Raw genomic sequence first — 20,079 nt, 5'->3', positions numbered from 1 at the left:
ACCTTTCAGAAGTGGTGCGCCGAGTCTTCGTTTATTCACTCTAATTTAAGGTTTCGCGTGCATACATTAACGTTTTTAGAAGGTCTCTTTCTATAAGTCTATAATATGTAACTAAACTATTGTTGTATGTAAAGTAAATAAGGTTTTTAAAATGTTTAAGAAGCTTCATTTAAAATTTAAATTAAAATGCAGAGCCCCTCAGACCAGTGGCCAGGACCTGGGCAGTGTGAGCGCCACTGAAAATCAGCTCGCTTGCCACCTTCGGCACACCTGCCATAGGTAGCCTACCCCTGAGTTAGACCATAACTGTTGGTAAAACTATCTTGGGACATACCTGAACAGCAGCTGGTTTGCAGCTTACCTCTGCAAGTTGCTTTCTGTGATTGCATTTTGTAGTGCATCCCTGGGCTATTTTTGCAGTTATGCTTGTTCAAGTTGCACCTTCTCCATCCACACTCTGCTAGCAGCTGAAATGTCTAGTTTAAATTTCATGTAATTTACGGAATCTCTCCATATTTTTGAGGCTGTTTAAATTAATTTAAACTGTCCATTATACAAGGCAAGAAAAGTTGTTCTCCAGCGGACCAAAACAGCTGTATAAATCTTCCATTTCTGTTCTATTTGTTTTAACAATACTGGTGGGACCTTGATGTATATGGCTGCACTAACCAGTTACATTTCTGATTTATTCCATTCTGTGGTCAAGTGTCCGTATAAACACTTGTTTTAGTTCCTTTTTTATTTATTGCCCATTTCAGCACAGGGGTATTTTACTAACTTTATCGCATAAGCATGCTTGATGGCAAATATTAGCCATACTTGTTCACTTTATGACTTAAACTAAAAGAAATTTCTTCAAACAATGCACAGTCCACCTGTGGAACTCCTTGCCAGAGGATGTTATGAAGACCAAGACTATAACAGGGTTCAAAAAAGAACTAGATAAATTCATGGAGGATAGGTCTGCCAATGGCTATTAGCCAGAATGGGCAGGGATGGTGTCCCTAGCCTCTGTTTGCCAGAAGCTGGGAATGGGTGACAGGGGATGGATCACTTGATGATTACCTGTTCTGGTCATTTCTTCGGGGGCACCTGGCATTGGCCACTGTCAGAAGACAGGATACTGGGCTCGATGTACCTTTGGTCAGACCCAGTATGGCCGTTCTTATGTAAATCAAAATGAACACAACCCCTTTCTTCCTAACATGATTACCCAGGAAGTAAAACCCTGTCATTAGCGTTTACAATATTTTGCCCAGAGTTGTATTGCCTATAGTTGACTTGGCTTTTATACACATTTTACTTACAATATTACATTCCATTAAGCTTCCTATTTACTACTTCTATCTGGTACATCCTATAATTGATATTGATTTAATATTCTTTATATTTCATTTACTTATTCACAGACCGGGGGAAACAGGCAGTCTCTTTAGCTGCACCAGCAGTACACTCTTGCAAAAGGCTGCAGCAGCTCTGAATTTCCTCAGAAGAAATGCAGCCATTAGCCCTGGGGATTTTATTCTCTTTGTCCTCCAGTCTGTCTTTTCCAAAAGGCTTGATGCCTGAGCAATTTTAAATCCTAATAATTCATAATTTTGGGGCCATCGTTACTTCAACTACTACAACATCTTGGGAAGAAAAGCCTACACTAGTTGGCTATCCTGCGTTGTACAGGAGAACATGATACCCAAAATAGGGCCAAAAGCTACAGTGATTGCTTTACCAAAGCCAGGGAAAGACCACTCTTTTATTGGCTAGCTATTGCCTAATGTCACTTCTGAGTTGTAACTACAAATTCCCAGAGTGGCTGATCCTGCAGAGAATTATACCCACAACTGAGCAACTTTTGAGTGATGATCAAGCAGGTTTCCGACTCAATCAAAGCACTCGAGGCCAAGTGTTAGCACTTGGAATCCATTCTTCACATACATACTAAGAAGAGAAGCAAACTGGAGCTCTCTCTTTCTGGACCTTACCTGTGATGCCATCTGGCACACTGCTCTGCCGTACAAGATGTCAAGAGGTTGCCATGGCAACTGAGCTGATGTTCCAAGGTAGATGTTTTCAGGTGGCTCTGGGCCACAAACCCGGCACCTAGAGATTCCAGAAGAACCGATTTCCTTAAGGTTCAGTGCTGACATAACCTTTATTTAATGTATTGACCAATGACCTCCCACACACCATCTCCAGGTGGTTCATGTACACCAATTGATATCTGCTTGGCCTTGAGGGACCATGATTTCCAAAAGTTTGAAGAGAACCTGAACTGTGATATGGTTGCCATGAGGCACTTAGGTGAGTGAGTCATTTAACTTCTCTCTGCCTTAGTTCTCCATCTGTAAAATGGGTTGCGTACCTTACTGGAAGCTCGTACAGTTTAATGGATCAAATTTTGCCCTAACTTTCCCCACATTCAAACCATTTGAAATACTGTGGTTGCATGGCATTTCTGAAGAGAGAATTGGTTTGTATTCTTTCAAAGGCTGTTGAAAGAAATGGAGACTGAAGTCAAGTACATCAAAGACCATGCCAATATGCTTCCACCTACACTATGCTTAGAGTCAACTTGAGCTTAACATCTTTTTGAATGGTCAGCAGTTGGCACCACCACTTGCTTTGGATTGTTTCTAGAGGTCCCCTTAGATCACATGCTCACATACAAATACCATCTCACTAAAGTAGCTCAAAGGATCAAAAGCAGAAACGGTATCTGAACAAACTGGTAGGATCCCCATGAGGATCCTATACACAGACACTGAGTAGTTTTGGGGTTCGCTCTCTGCTACTCAATGGCGAGTACTCATTTGGCGAACACTGTTCCCCAGTTTAACCAAATTGCACTACACTAGACTAACAGACATCCACCTCATTCATAGCATCAGAATTATCATAGACACATTGAAGCCAACAAAATTTTTATGGTTACCAGTCCTAACCAATATTTCTCCACCAAACAGCAGTTGTCAGAATGCAGCCAACAAACTGATCACAAAGGTAGAGCAAATACCATACTTGCCACTGTTCAGGGGTTATGGGATGTTCCTCACTACACACTGGATAGCAGGAATCCTACCTGGACATTGCTTGTCCAATTTCCTTCCAGCTGATAACATTACCTGGAGCACTGGGTTGGCGGGAGGGATAGCTCAGTGGTTTGAGCATTGGCCTGCTAAACCCAGGCTTGTGAGTTCAATCCTTGAGGGGGCCACTTAGGGATCTGGTGCAAAGTCAGTACTTGGTCCTGCTAGTGAAGGCAGGGGGCTGGACTCTGACCTTTCAAGGTCCCTTCCAGTTCTAGGAGATAGAAAATAAAAATAAAGAAAATTAATGGAGATATCCTATCATCTTCCTGTGGCAGACGGAATAGAAACAAGCACATCATCACCAGGCCAGATGAACGGCTACCTGGCTTTGGCTTCCAGGCCATCTCTAGAGCCAGGTGTGGCCAGCTTCACCCTGCCAAGACCAGCCATGCTGGGGGAACCCAAGACCTGTGCAGTGCTGTGCAGAGGATGTTGCACATATGCTGGATTGTAGTTCTTTTCATTCTGGGCTCCCTCAAGGTCTGACTAAGGAGCCATTGACTGCATCAAGACTATTTATTTAGCTTTTGTTTTTTGTTTTTGTTCTTTTCCCAGCCTTGCTTGTCTTCCCAACATACAATTGCGCACGCTCTCGCGCTCTCAATAAAATATAGCACAACAGTTACCAGTCTAGGCAAAGAAGAGTCTCCTCACTATTCCAAGGGCCTTTGGGGGTTTGGGTCCAGTTGGAGTCCCAGGGCACTCCTGCACCCCACTCCTCATGCTCTGTCTTCCTGCTCCTAGTGATGGAAGGCCAGGGAGAGAACCCCTGCTCCTCAAGACGATCCAGTTAAATAAAGCTCTGGTCTCCTTTGTCAGGTGATACCTCCTTCCTGAGCAGCTTCAAATCCCAGGCCAGGTGATGTTGTTGAACTCCAGTTCTCCTTCCCCTCCCATCCTGGTAAGTCCCTAGACTGCAGGGAGCCTGTTGTTCTAGCTCAGACCCATTTGAATGGATGACCATCGAGACTGATATCCACTCCCTCACGCGTAAGGATTTCTCTTGACACCTTATAGGTGTCCTAGCTCAAGACTGAGGCTCAGGGCTTGTCTACGTGAACAATTAGACCATGGCAAGCTGGGGTGTGACTCTAGCGGCCGCTAGTTTTCCATGCTCTGATGTTCATGTGCACCCTGCTAACACTCTCTAACCATTTGTTAGAGCACTTTGATCTAGTCCTCTTTGGGACAGGACTGGACCAAAGCATGTTAGCGGAGTGTTAAAACACATCAGCAGGGTGCACACAAACAGTTAGACTGCAGCAGGCTAGTGCAGGCTACATCCTCACGCCAGCTTGGTGTGGCCTAATTGTTCATGTTGGCAAGCCCTTAGTACAAAAGTGACGGGCATGAGAGAGTTTACAATCAAAATGGCATTCAGAAAACAGAATGGGGTTAGAAAATTGATTTAGACAGTTAGAGACATACTAATCTGTCATGTGACTGAATTCCAAAACCAAAATCCACCATAATCAAGTGTGCATTTGAGCTTTTTTTTTTTTTTTGTCTTTGTTTTGTTTTTTTAAAGCTAGGAAACTACTAACTCTTTATTGAAGGATATTAATTACTAAATTTCAGTCTTCAAACTTCAGCAATTTTTGATACCTGTCAAGTAGAAAGCGATCTATTAATTTTATGTCTTGCTTCTTGTATAGTAGAGTTTGGGGTATTTTTCTTGAATAAATAATAGAGAAGATGGTTTTAAAAGTGGGTGGATGAAAGATGGGGGTGGGACACCCCAAAAATGTGATTAGAATTGTTTTTTAAATGTATCTTAAACAGCACTAGATATCCTTGCAAGCTGATACCAAATCCAGCTTTGAAGTTTGAAAGTTGTGTGTATATAAAGTGATATGTTGCCAGAAATCTATTAATTACACATTTGGGCAGGCTCATGTGTATTTAGTATTACACTTAAAATGTTTCTGATGCAGCAGGTGTATAGGTAGGATAGTGCAGGAGTAATAAGGGTGTAGGGTTCACACCTTCCATTTAAAGCAAATCACACCTCCCTGCGAGAATCTTTGAACACAAGCACAAATAAAACATACGGAGGTACAGCTGTGCAAGGGCCGATAGTTTTAGGAAACCAGAATCCTGCACATCTACATTTACTGGGCAGGTTGTTTGTGCCCCTCACATACACAGATTATTTTATTTTTGGTAAAGTGATTGAGTTTAGAATCTCATGGCACAGAATTGGAATCGAGCCATTGAATTTAGAGATGAGACCCACTAGCTTTTCCAGTCCATTACCTGGAGAATACAGGTTTGCTTAGACATGACAATTGTTACAATTTCTTTTTCCCGGCCCAAGTTTTTGAATAACTTTAGTTTTTTGGAGGAGGAAGACTAGTTTATAATATAATATAAATTCCTGATGATTAAATCATTCTCCTGATATTTGCCATAAAGTACCTTCTTCAATTGCATTACATTACTTCTATTGTCCTCTGTGAATTGCCCTAAATGATTCTTTTCCCTTTCATAATGTTGGCTCCCTTCAGACATTCAGACTAATATTGTTTCATTCTTTCCCCATAGGTTAGTTACCCTGAGACCTTAATCATTGTATTGTTCATTCTCTGGATCGTCTCCAATTTGTCAATATCTTTCTTAAATGGGGGCACCCCAAATTGCAGCCATTAAACATACTTAAATCAATGCTGAATATTGAGTAATGTCTTTTGACATTAAAATGATATCCACTATCGTTGCAATGCACCGTCTCTTATTCATGAAAATAAGGCCACAACAAGAGGCTCTGAAATAGCAACTTTTTTAAAGCAAACGTTTAAAAGGTTTGACTCCGACTGGTTCACATTCTGTGGGCATTTCCTGGAGCTTCTAAATTGTAGGGAAAGTAACAGGTAGGGTGGGGGAGGAGGGGTGTTTTTTTTTTTTTTAAAGTTGAATAGCAAAATATAGTACATCCTCGATCACAATTTCTTTACTTCATGATTTTTCTATTCTGTTAGACATAAGTGAATCATTTAATACTAAGAAACTGTAATTACATCGGTGAAGCATGTCTGTTTCTACAGATAAGGGCTTGTACTGGAATATCGCTTGGCTTCTTTAAAATCAATATATAAACCTAACAATATCATTAGCCTGTGCATCCTTTAAGCATAGTTTACTTACCTTTAAAAAGCTTTGCAGAAATTGTGTTTTAAAGAGGCAAGGATCAGAAGAAGAGTTGAGAATTTTAGGGATATAGACTGTAATGTTTAAGAAAGCAGGGAGAATCCAGAACCCCTTCCCCCGCTCCCCCCACACGCAAAATGACTTTAAGTACTTTCCTGGCTGCTATTTGGGACTGTAATAGTACAGGTGCCATCGAGCCAATAACTCCATGAGATCGCCTCAGGATGATGGAGGATAGTGCTTTGAGATCTCTCACTTCTACCACAGTCCTCTCTCACAGACAAGTGAGTGAACAAAGTGCCTGGATCAGATAATTCCGATCTCAACCGCTAATCTGTGGCTGCTTCCTGAAGAAACTTGTCTTTGCTGGAGTCTGTTGTTCCCCATCTTGGGGTGCCTCTTGGGAATGTTTGGTTGGTTCCAGGAGTTCTTTGGATTATTCTTGTTACTATCTATGATGGAGTTTGAAGCAAATCTGGGGACACTTAGCGCTGGGACCTGATCCTTAGTCTGGGCCTTCCTACTCTATTCCTAGGAATTGCTCTTTGTCCTCCACTACAGCAAGGTCAAGGAACCCTATATGAGCCCCACATGTTTTGTGTTTAGCCTTCTGGGGAAGTTTTGTGAAGACCGCAAAGACCAGGTGTTTCTATTTCCTTGTCTCAGGACATTCCTATTAGGATACCCACTGCCACTTTTTTTGTCCCATCCTACTATGACTATGCACATGTCTGTGCTTATGCAGGTGCTCCTTCCGATTGATTTGATGAAAGAAATAGTGCAAGATTCTGAGTAGTGTTCCTTCTCTCCTCCTTTGAATGCCAATGTAAGTTCATCCTCATCATCTCAGCCAGGTGATTTCCAGAGCTTTCAAAATCTGCATGCACGAATGGCAAGGACTACGAATCTCAGAACTTTAGTGGTTCAGGAGAAGATGTGCTGCTTAGTTGACTTATTTGAATTACAGTGGAAAGGGGAAATGCTCATCCCAATTAATGAGATTGTCCTGAAATCGGCATGCTATCTTCCTGCTCATCCTGATCAGAAGAGCAGATGAGATGTCTCCAGCATGGGTTGGAGTATTGCTATCCTTACCCTGGGTCACTTGTTATATTAGCAGTCAGATCAGAGGGTCAGACAAAGGATGGTTTACAGATCCACCTGTAGACGGAGACAAAATGGCTGGATTTGTTTACACTGTTACTTACCAGTCAGCAACACTGTAGTTGCAGAGTGCAAATTATTGGGAATTGCAAATAAGGGATGACTCCTCTTTGCAAGGAAACTTTCTTAGTTTTGAATTTTTGGAACACCAGCCAGAGGTGATGGGCCTCAAATCCATCTTGACTGGACGACAGCATGCATTGAGGGCCATAAATCACTTATCAATACTACAATTTGGGTCTGCTGACGCAACTGGACAAGCTGTCAACAGAAGATGTATAGTTGTCAGAAATTCATTTGTTTTTTCTGTTGATCTCTCTCACACACAAGCCTGGTCTTTGGAAATTTCACAAAGTTCATTAGACCTCTGGTCAACCTTCCGAGACTGACAGATGGTTCTGAGGTTCTAATTCTGTACTGAATGTCAAAAATAGATACACTAAGTCTTGGTAAGGACTTCTGAATAAAGCACAATCAAATAGGTTTGTCTGTCTCTCAGATATGAAGGGATAAAACAGGATTAAGAATTTTTGAAAATATGATTGTCACTTATTTGTGCGTCTGGTACCTCTGACATGGCTTATCTGATTAACCTAAAGAATTTAGAAATTTTTCCTCAGGCCACAGACTACACTTGCAAAATTTTGAGTCAAAAAACTGGTTTGTAATGGAAAATGTACAAGACTGTCTTAATTGGGTATGGATGGGACTAAAATGAGGGACACCCATAGCGGGTTTTGTTTAGTGTGCAGTTCCACAGCATGACTATCTGTATTAACCATCAACAAGCATTCACTTGAAAAGCAATGTGTGGTTTAGAAGCATTAAAGCATACTTCCTTTACAGCCTTCTAGCTAATCAGCATTCAAACCAAGCAATGGACATGCTGCCAAAACCAATCATTTATATTCTTATTTTAAACAAAGAAAAAAGTATTTTTGCATTACTACTGAGTCGTCATTTAACGCAGACATTTTTCTCACATCAAGTGCTCCAGGCCATAGGAATCACACTTGCCTAAAATAGCTTTGATGCCTAAATGCCATTTAATACAATTTGTGGTTGTAATAGTTAAAAATAAAACTTTGTAACTTCAGAAGAACTTGGTTTCACTTAACTTGCGCAGCAGTGTGATTGTTTTTGAAGCTGGGAGTCTGATTGCAAAATACAAAGTAATTTTGAATTTAATATTATTAGTTCCTTTTACTTAAGTGTTTGTTAAAGTTGTGGTTACAGATACAAGGCTGTAATTTCCTATAAGCAGTGTGAGCTGTTAATTTCGGTCCATGACTATATCTTTTAAGGCTACATAAATAAAGCAAAGCTTCCCAGTAGTTTTAGGGCCCACATTTTGGGCTCTATGCCATTGATCAAGCTGCAATTTTCATAATTAATTTAAATGGAGAGCTCTCGTTAACCATCAATAACCTGATATGGCCTTTTGATTTTGTTGGTGTGTATTTAAAAAAAAAAAATTCTTGTAGCTACAAAAATCCATGGCAACTTACTTAAATTTAAACCTCCCCTATTAAGAGTTGTAACTCTGAAACTGACTATAACCAAAAATTAAACCAATTCAGTTCTTTTCATTGTCCAGAATAAGTGATTTGCAGAAAGGAAGTATAAATTGTCAATGAAGTAATGACAATTTACACCAACTACTAATCTACCCGATAAATGATGAAAATGAAATCTGTGTGTCTATAACAATCCCTTTCCTATTTACGGTTTAAGATATTACTAAGCTAGATTTACTCTGGACAGTGTTCAAAAAATTCTGCTTAAAGGGACGCCATCATTTTAAAATGTGAATAATTAAAAAAAAATTAAGTTTCAGGCCCTACACCTGCCCTTGAGATGCTTTGCCATTTTGTGTGTATTTAAACTATCCCATTTCTTTCCTTGTTTAAAGTGCTTTCCCCCTCCCATGTCGCTGCATCCTACAAACATACAGACAGTGAAACTGACTATAGAAAGTGCTGTCCAGTACAGGAAGTAAACAGTTACAGAAATCTTTGCTGTTTACATTTTTGCTATTGATACAAGTGTCAGACATTGGGGGGGGGGGGAGTTTTTGTTCATTTTTTAAAGTTGATGTCCCTTTGAAGTGTCACCTTGATATGCATTTGGGTCAAGTTCCCACCTGAAAATGGGCGCAGCAGTCATTGCATTCAATAGGAGCACCTCTATTCTCTCAGCTTCTAAGTACCTGAGGACAGAATTGAACTAATTGAGTATGGCGGAGATCTAAAGTGAAACTGTTATGTCAGATCCTGCAAAACAAAGTTTTGGGGCTGACTATCCTGGCTTCCTCGTCTTCCTGAGGTCTGTTTTTATTGTATCATATTTTACCAAATATCACAGTGACATGGAATTGTACAGTATTTGGATTAAATATGTATAGTTACAGCCACTTAGCTTGGGAGTCCAACGCATCTCCACTACATGAATCCCTAATCTAATATGAATGCCTAAGTGCAGCATATAGAAAAGAGAAAATTAAAGAATGGACTTTTCATCTTGGGTAGGGGGGAAAATATCAAACAAAGTGTTCTTAACACACCCCAACATGGCGTGTTGGCGAGTGAAACGCTGTCAGACTTTGACGTTGTTTTGTACTGAGCACCTTGATGTGAGTTAGTTCTTTTGCTCTTCTTGCACTCACTGTTAGCAGACTGCCAGCAGCTGTTAAGTCTGCTCGGAAAGATGAAAGGCACCATCCCCAAGTATGAAGATTTTTCAAAACCACATCCCAGCATATGATTCTTGTTTGTCTCAGAAGTGTATTGAGCCGATCTAAAAACTGCTCGAGTCGTTCTGTGACTGTACAGCTTTTCTTCACTGCAAGTCCTTGTGAACCTGCTGCTAAGGAGTCTTGGGCTGCTGAAAGCATCGGTTTACATGGAAGATGTCTTTCCTTGTTAGGTTTTCGCTCGCCATTTTCAATACCTTCTTTCTGCTCCGCATAAAATCGCAGTGTTCTATGGCTCTCGGCTCTCCTTGATGATGTTTGTGAAGGTACCAGGTAAAGTTTGTTTCTTCCTATATCTTAATTTAGTATAATCTGGCAAGGAAAACAGGTATTTTTTACACACGCATCTTTTAAAATAAGAATAGAAGTAGTGATTTTTTTTGTTTTTGTTTTTTGTTTTTAATAAAAACTCAATAAATTAGAATCTTGTTTTAGGTCATCAGCTGTCGTTGCTAATAATTTAGGGTTCTTCCAGTTATTTGTTACTTTTACAGCTGGGTTGTTCTTTAAATTGCACTAGTATATAAAATACACATAACATCATTTGGACTTGATCTTGTTGTCTGTGCGTTGAGCTTTATAATACCTTCAGTAAAGGCAAATCTTAGATAAGGGCCATCGTTTATTATCCCTGGTAATGCATCATCGAAGTTCTAAAATAACTAAACCAACTCCATAATAACTCCGTAGGTCGAGCAAGCTTCCTTCAGCAATAGTAAAAACATGCCCATAGTTGGAGCCATAGCTAATAGGAACAAAGAACAGATTGCTGACAACAGGACCCAGGAAATTTGAAGTTTTAAATTCAGCTTTTGCAAAAGAACAGCTGGTGATTTCTTTTTAGAGTAAGGGAAAATTTTTCTACAGATGTCCAAAATAAGGTTGAAAAATCAGCTACCCCCCTTGTGCAGTTGCAGCTTTTATACTGGGATCTATATTGTTATCATTATGAAGGAAATATCCATATTATGCTAATTTGACTCCACCCACCAGAAGCAGCATAATATAAACTTCTTTTTTCTTTTCTGGATGAGAGACTATGCCAAACAAAATAAGTGGGAAGTAACTTTCCTTTAGGCTACATGTAAGTGGCAATATGTAACTCACATACAGTATATTTCTCAAATATTTGAACTCCAATTGATACATTAGACCATAATGATGAGAAACATTAAAGCTCTCGAGAGCATACTAATGGCAGAGAAATGGAGCCATTGGCATCGATCATGCCGATAACCCATATATTTAAAGACCCCCTTATAGCAGCTGCTTATAGGATATAAAGAGTAACGGCTTAAATGGAGACCCTGTATTCTATTGTGTTAATCATCCATGAATATAGACGTGCCTCAGAGGAATCCTAGAATATCAGGGTTGGAAGGGACCTTAGGAGGTCATCTAGTCCAACCCCCTGCTCAAAGCAGGACCAATTCCTAGACAGATTTTTGCCCCAAATCCCTAAATGGCCCCCTCAAGGATTGAACTCACAACGCTGGGTTTAGCAGGCCAGTGCTCAAACCACTGAGCTATTTCCCTCCGTCCCCCTGTCCCCCCCGATAATGGCTGCCTTTATTAAAACACCATAAACACATGTCTTAGTTAAAATAACAGATACAATAAAGAAATTTGGTGTTCAAGCCTGTACTCTTGCCATGATATCTAACCCATATGACTGTTACTACTCTGTCTCTAATCTTTCCTTAAGCCTAACTATGGGCCAAATGTTGCCTTCATCTGGAGATACAAAACTAGGAGTCAGCCATATCCATGTATCCGAGGCCAGCATTTGGCCACAGGCTGTTTGCCACGAGCATATCCTGCAGCAATGAGTTCCACAGGCTAGTTATTTTCCCCCTTTTCATCTGTTCTATAAATTTGTTGCCTTTTTAATTCCAATGTATCCTTTCACTTGCCTAATATAGAGCAGGGCAAAGAGGAACAGCAAACTGACCACCTCTTTGTTGTTTGTTGTTTGACTCATCCAGTTATACCCCTGGCAGAACATGATGGTTCTCTCCAAATACCCTTGAGTGTTTGTTTTGTCTAGTCCAAGGCTTCATATAACCGGTGACACAAGGATCCCACATTCTACTTTGTATAAATAAATATTCATTGGGCCATAGTAGAACAGCATCAACAGGAGAGATTGAGACACGCACTAGAATACTCAATAGTCTGGTGAGTTAGGGGCCTAAACTGGGGTGTGGGAGACTCAAATTCAAATCCCTGCTCTGAATCAGGCAAAGTGAGGATTTGAAGGCTAGTAGCCCACGTTCCTAGGTGACCACTCTAACCACTGTGCTATTGGGAGTAGTGCCACGTATTTGGTAGGCTGTGTACTCAGAGCACAGCTTATCAGACCCTGCAGGCACGCTAGGTGGGGGGAATGCATAGCTTGTAAATCCCACCAAGCAGCTTGGTGGTGTCAGGATCATGGCAGCTTTGTGCAGAAACGTAGGTGCCTAGGGAACTTTGCCAGTGGAAACACATGCACCCAAATTCCAGAGTCAGGTGGCAGCTGAGAAGTAGTTTTGTGAACGGCAGTAGCTTGTTTCAGAGGGAGAGCAGAAGCTGACTGCACAGGGCTGTTACCTTGTCACATATCGCTAACGAAGATCTGGCTTGGTGAGTACTCACTTGACAGACCGTCAGTGAACAAACCTGTCCATCGCATACACATGTACCTCTTGCATATCAAATGGTAGCTGGTATTTTGTCTCCTATGGAACCTCTCCTTGTAGTAGCCATTGTTCCTCCATTCTCCTTCATCTCTTATTTTTCATGTGTAATAGCAACTAGCACTTCCAAGTAGGCTCTAATGGAGTATCTTTCCACGGTGATAGAGGGGAGTTCAAGGGTGTTTGTACAAGCAGAAGGCAATGCTGATCAGGTTGGGAGTGCTTGTTGGTCCTCCCCCCCCACCCCTCCGCTCCTTTCCTGTCAATATTTGTACATGAAGGGACTGTTCTAAAAAGTCAAGTTAAGCTTGTACATTTAAATATAGTGAGTAAATAATTTTCATCTCCTTTAACTTTTCCCTTTGCATATACTTGGCAATAGGATCTTTTAATTTATGCTGTATGTGTGATAGCACGCGTGTGTCTAAAGTCACAGAGAAACGTACATTCTTCTCCGAATGAACATCTACACAGCTTTTACTCTTGGTGAGCAAGCGCTCGGATTGGTGAGATCGGATTCTCTAGGCTAACAGTGTGTATTGGCGCCATGCCTGTGCCCTGAAACGTGGAGTAGGGTCCAACCATCTCTCAGGTCCTTCTCGCCTGTGGCTGTGAGATGGAACCCATAGCAGCATATGCTTGTTGCGCACACTGCAATTTAGCTTAGGGTTTTTTAGGATTAGTGTAGTTTTACAGCTCATTCTGCTATGGCGCAGGCAGCCTCTGATCCCTGTTTGGGTAACAGCTACTCTATATATCTCCGGAATGACACTATTTGGAGCTCAATGCACATATTTACCGCTCACACAGGCTTCCAGATCGAATGCCCGTCTTGGTTGGGCTGGTCTGCTGTCGCTAGTCAAATAGGACTCCTCATACCCATCTCCAAGCAAACTGGCAACTGCCTGTTAGTCACCAAGAGTGGAACGTGTGTGGACAACACATCTTGAAGAACTGCACTTACTGTTCTCAGCCTGTGGTATTGTATGGTTAGGTTTGGAAGGATTAGATTTTTGTTGGTAAAGATCAGTAAGCGTCTATTTCACCCTACCCCCGCCCCCCACAAACCGAGGGGGAAAAAATGTCCATCAATAATAACTGAAAATTATAGATAGGCCAAGTTAGAAAAATGCAGCTTGAGAACTTACTAGAGTTCGATTTAAGAATATTTACTTCATATATTTTGATGTGATGTTGACCTAGTGTGACCAGACAGCAAGTGTGAAAAATCGGGACGGGGGTGGGGGGTAATAGGAGCCTATATAAGAAAAAGACCCAAAAATCGGGACTGTCCCTATAAAATCAGGATATCTGGTCACCCTATGTTGACCCTTTTGTGTTTTAATGGTTATCAGCTTGTAACGTGTATCTCAACATCTACTGCCATTAAATACCCCCATAATGTCCTATAATTGTGAAAATTTAAACAGACCAAAAATACTTAAAACCCACAATTGTGTGCAACTGTGAAGATAAAAATTGGGGGGAAAAAATGCTTAAAATTGAACATTGGTATTATCTGTCAAAATTATAACACACAAATCAAATTCTGCAAAGCCTGTTTGATTTACTAAATAGTGTGGTGTTGCTCCGGAGTTTGCATTTCCTGATGTTACCCATTCCATAATAATTTTCTGTAATAAAATGAGTACGTTGGTGTAACAGGTGCAGACAGAGTCCCAGCTCCACTCTGGTATAGTTGTCTGTTGCAAGTCTGGCTGCTCTATCCCAATCTTCCTTCAATGCCAGCAGCAATCTTTGTGGAGAGGTTCGGTGACCTTTCTCCCCAGCAGCAGGTAAGGCTGGGCCTGTTAGCGCATGCTTATAAATTCCTGGAGCACCCATGCGAGAGAGGCATTCCTAGGTGTGTTGTGCAGTCTGGGGCGCCCATTGGTAGGGAAACCCAGAGAGGGGCAGAGTGGGAGCCAAGTGAGCTAGTCACCAATGTTCTTCTGCCTGCGATGTTCTCTATCCCTAACTGGTGGGTGGATGCGTGAGAGAGACACGTAACTGAGAGTGTCTCACTTTGTGTGTGTCTAAAGCATCAGACTCAACTTCGCAGGAGTAAGTTTTACTCAGGTTCTTGTCTTACCTCCTTTTATGATTTTTCCTCTTTTATACTGTATTAATCCCAGATTATTATTTATTTTTTTAACTCCTTGAATAGATAACTCTGCCTTCACCTCAGGGGCTGATGATTTTTGTTTTCTCTGGTCTTTTTGTTTTCATGGTATGTGGGAATGAGTATAAAAATTAGATAAAAGATAGGTTAAATATGGCTTTAAGAACCATAATCTGACCTACTTTTAAAACTGTTCTAGTCTGACAGAGTTTTCCCCCCACATTCTCTGCGTCTGATTCAATTCTGCTCTGTACCTGATGCAGTTATTTACACCTGTGCAAAGTGTGTGGGTAAAAATGCTACCATATCACAATGGTAGCATTTAAAATCCAATTTATGTGCGTTGTGCACCGTTGTAAATGACTGCCCAAGGTGCAGGGCAACAAAGAATCAGGCCCTTAATATCTAGTTTGCTTGAAAACAAAACAACCAAACCCTACTGCTCCATGGTTGGCCCTGCAAATCTGCTGGCAGACCAGTGCATGAGAATGAGGAGAATTAGAACCTAGATCTCAAATGTTAACCCTTTGTGCTAGGATTATTCTACTGTGCACGTGAGGGTGAGCTGTGCTGCTCCAGCACAGTGTTGACCGCTCCCTGCTGCCCGGCCTTCGTTGTTATCCACTGAGGAGGCTGCCAAAAATGATAACTCGTGCTCCCTCTGCTGTGCAGTAGCAATTACTGTAACTCAGCAGTTCTGGCTGATCCAGGGCTGGCTGATCCGCTGCTTATCGTGGTGTCGTAGCTGTATTGGTCCAAGGATATTAGCGAGAAAAATGGGGTGAGGTCATATCTTTTATTGGACCAACTTCTGTGTGTTGAGAGAGACAAGCTTTCAAGCGTACAGGGCCTGCAGAAGAGCTCTGCGTAAGCTCAGTCTCTCTCACCAACAGAAGTTGGTCCAATGATCGACGTTGCTGCTGTTACACAAACAAGGATTTTTGGCATCAGGTTTACTTGTGAAACAAAACTCTTGTTGTTTACGCTTCACTCGAAGCACAGCAGAGAGATTTTGAAGGGTTTAGGGTATATTCTAAAGAGGGAACAAAATAAATAGGAAAACATAACACATGCTTTAAATCATGCTGTGGGAGTGGTTGAGTCAAGCCTTGCAGACAACTTTTCCCCCCTGAAATCCTGCTATCTGAGCTGGTGCTAATCTACTATAGATATGTGGATCCTGGTACTTCCTGATGCAAGAGTGTTACAAAAAAACCTCCTCTCCAGCATGGGGTCCATTTTTCAGTCTGGGCCCCAAATGCTGCTCTGTAGATCAGTGTAGCCCACTGGAAAAATCTGGACCCTGATGCATACTGGCACAAGAGTACCATCAAAACGGGTGTCTAGCATCTGCATCCAGCTGTTTTTTTGGCTCAACCCCTGCCCTCCCTCCCCCCAAAGCCTCCTGTCCATTTAGAAGACAAATGCAACCAGTGCTCCAGAAAAATCTGGAGCCTATACATTTTGGTGCAAGAGCACATCAAATATCATATCCATCTAGATCTAGCAGATCTGGCTCTGAACTCCCAAATCATACCACTTACGCAGGCCAATGTAAGCTGCTGTTGGAGTGCTAAAAAAGTCTTTATCCAAATATTCTGTTCAAGAGGGTCACAAGCCCCTAGCCACTATGTTCAACTCTCTGGAATAAGCAGCTTTTTTGTCCTCCTCCTCCGCAAATCAGTGATATACTGGAGAGGGTAATGGGGTCTCTCTGGATCCCATAGTTAAAACTCTTCTACTGACCTGAAGGGGTGGGGACTGGGTTGGGTTCCCTGTCTCTAGTGGAGCTTGCTCCCTTGCATTGAAATGACTAAATTTACCCCCATGTAGATGGTATCTTGGGGCTCGTAGAAATACACGTGAAGAGCAGGATTTGAGCCTTTGGAATGGACCAAATTGAAGGTGGTGGGTTTTTTTCTAAAAACAAAACCAAAACTCTCCACTTCAGTACCCAGTTTCAAATGATAGATGCTGAACATGATGTACTGCTATCATTATCTAGTCACTCTGGAGTTCAGGAAGAAGGCTAAACATTTCCAGCAATGTCTGACAGGCCAGGGGGAAATTTTTATGGGAGAACCATGGTGAATTATTACCAGCATATTCCTGCCCAGATCATATGGTTAGCAAAAAGAACGGGACTGGACTGTTCTTCAAAGGAAGTCATTCTCCAGAATTAACCAGCCACACTTTGACCTTCTGCAGATGCAACTTTTCCCTTTTCATCATTTCTCAGGGGTCAGTTTTCCCTCATTCCAACATCCCCGCCCCCCCCCTACACACACACCCCTCCCTGTTTCTGGATGAATTTATTGTCCATGTTGATGTCCTGTCTCACACTGCCTAATTTTCTCCATCTGACTCCTAGGTATGGGTCTATTCTGCCACTCACCAGCTTAGCTAATTCTCTGGTTCCCTCAATCACTGAGTTGCATCTTTCTGCCCATATTTTTTCCTACAGTTTTGCCCTCTCCTCACCTGATCACTCAGTCCTCTTGTCCTTCAGTCCATAAGTACCTCTGACTTCTTTGCTGCTCTCTATCTGGACCCCTCCTGCAGTCAGTCAGCTCCACACCAGTAGCACACTGCATCTCTCTCTCTCTCTCTGAGGCTTTGTCTACACTGACAAGTGAAAGACACAACTTTTGTTGTGCAGAGGTGTTGTTAACACATGCGCGCGCACACACACACACACTGAAAGACAAAAGTTTTGTCGATGACAAGTGCTGGTGTGAACAGTGCTTTGTCACTCGTTGGGGTGGAAGTTTTTTGTCAGCAGGCGAGCTCTCTCCTGCCGACAAACAGCAGCTACACCGCGCGCCTTTTAGCAGCACAGCTGTAGGGGCACTGCCATGTCGCTAAAAGCTGCAGAGTCTCTCTCTTAACAGATTCCCGCCTTTTTGATTCTTTCCTCAAACCTTCTCCTTTGCCTTCCTGACTGGATGCCCAGGATCATCTTGGGAGGCAGCAATTTTCTTATAGAAGAAGTTGACAAATACTTCCCCATCTCTCTCTCCCATCTGTCCTTTCCTTCCTGTCCTGCGTTCTTCCTTCCTTCTTCCCAGCTTCTGATAACATCTCCTACCGCTAGCCATGCCTCACCAGTCAGCCTTTAGCCTTGACCCCATCTTGTCTATCTGTTGACCACTTGTGCTCTTTCATCTGTATCTCAGGCCTTGTTTACATGAGAAAGGTTACACCAGCTCATTAAGGTGATTTAAAAAAGAAACACTTTTTTTAAACTGCAAAAAAAGGCTGTGTAGACGCTCTTATTTTGGTTTAGCTTAAGTCGATTAGGAGCTGGTTTAAGGTAAACAGGAATAAGCCACTCAAAGTATATCACGGGTCCACACAGAGGTATTCAAAATAGACTATAACGGGGTTCAAAAAAGAACTAGATAAATTCATGGAGGATAGGTCCCTCAATGGCTATTAGCCGGGATGGGCAGGGATGGTGTCCCTAGCCTCCATTTGCCAGAAGCTGGGAATGGGCGACAGGGGATGGATCACTTGATGATACTGTTCTGTTCATTCCCTCTGAGGCACCTGGCATTGGCCACTGTCGGAAGACAGGATACTGGGCTAGATGGACTTTTGGTCTGACCCAGTATGGCCGTTCTTATGTTCTTATGACTAAAGTTAAACCTGCAACTTTCTGGTGTGAAGGCTTCATGGCTTTTTTTCCCCCTTTACTCCTGCAAACATTCCCTGGTTTTCCTTAACCTAAAAAACCCTCAAGTTCCTTCCTTAATCCTTCCTACCCTTCCAGTTACAGCCCTGTCACCCACCATACTACTTGAGCATGCTGCATTTTTTACTCTGCATTGGCTTTCTCCTTGATTTCCCCTGCAGATTAGCTTCTGCTTAGTCCTCGTCACCGAACCGGTTATCAAACGTCTCCAACCTCCTCTTAACCAAGCCAAAGTGCTTGAACTGGAAGCTAGAGAGAGAATGTTGGAGGAGAAAAGTGACCAAGTCAGAATGGCAAGAGGAAATTATGAGAACAGCTGCAGAACTTCAGACTGGTTGGAAGGGGGAGAGGGTGAGCCCAGAGGGCAGTAACTTAAAGCAATTAAGATCAAAGGTGACCAAGAAGTGAACCAAGTTTTATCACTCCATGTGGAAAGGAAAAAGGAAGTTGATCATTTGTCATCGATATTATTTTAGTTACCAAATAAGAAAGAACCCAGTTCTGCTTTCGATGAAGTGCACATGCTTCCCCTTCACCCTCAAAGAAAGCTGCATGGTGCCTGAGGACAGGACTGGCTCTTGGCACTGTTAAATGAATCTTTAAGTTATTTGCAATGTTCTTGTAGTTGTCAGTCCCAGGATATGAGAGAGACAAACTAGGTGAGGTAAAAGATAGTCTCTCTCCTGCCTTGTCTCTTTGATTTCATTACATGAAAATACCACACAAGTACATACAACTCACTATCTGATGTCTGCTGGCTTTCTTTTGGTCCATACGCTATCCAAGGGACTGATTTCTGCAAGGCCCTTAATACCCACTGAAGTCAATGAGAGCTAAGAGCTCACCACTTTCCAGTATAGAACCCCAGGTGATTCTGAATACTTTCACTCAGTAGGTTCGGGTACAAACTACATCCAAACTGGAAATGAAAGTTAAATTATTAAGACCACTGATTTTAAGCCATTAAACGAACAATCGTTAATTTATGCAACATCAGAAAAATGTTAGAATCATAGAATATCCGGGTTGGAAGGGACCTCAGGAGGTCATCTAGCCCAACCCCCCTGCTCAAAGCAGGACCAATTCCCAACTAAATCATCTCAGCCAGGGCTTTGTCAAGCCAGGCCTTAAAAACCTCCAAGAAAGGAGACTCCACCACCTCCCTAGGTAACGCATTCCAGTGCTTCACCACCCTCCTAGTGAAATAGTGTTTCCTAATATCCAAATTAGACCTCCCCCACTGCAACTTGAGACCATTGCTCCTTGTTCTGTCATCTGCCACCACTGAGAACAGCCGAGCTCCATCCTCTTTGGAACCCCCCTTCAGGTAGTTGAAAGCAGCTATCAAATCCCCCCTCATTCTTCTCTTCTGGAGACTAAACAATCCCAGTTCCCTCAGCCTCTCCTCATAAGTCATGTGCTCCAGACCCCTAATC

The 20,079-nt window shown here is 42.1% G+C and overlaps 1 protein-coding gene across 6 annotated transcripts in view; it reads left to right on the top strand.

Moving 5' to 3' along the window:
* SLC4A11 (solute carrier family 4 member 11) overlaps window positions 1-20,079 on the top strand; it is a 252,289-nt gene that overhangs the window by 58,195 nt on the left and 174,015 nt on the right. The window contains exon 1 of one of the 6 annotated variants that reach the window (XM_065597282.1): window positions 10,231-10,422. The exons of the other annotated variants lie outside the window; for them this stretch is intronic. Within the exon in view, the coding sequence (XP_065453354.1) occupies window positions 10,401-10,422 (22 nt within the window). The 5' untranslated portion in view covers window positions 10,231-10,400. Of the gene's footprint in view, window positions 1-10,230; window positions 10,423-20,079 lie in introns of those variants that run through there. 6 annotated transcript variants of the gene reach the window in all.

Source organism: Chrysemys picta, chromosome 5, assembly GCF_011386835.1.
Source record: "Chrysemys picta bellii isolate R12L10 chromosome 5, ASM1138683v2, whole genome shotgun sequence".
NCBI classification, from domain to species: Eukaryota; Metazoa; Chordata; order Testudines; family Emydidae; genus Chrysemys; species Chrysemys picta.
Note: the sequence above shows the minus strand (reverse complement) of the source record. Positions and strands in the feature narration are given on the sequence as shown.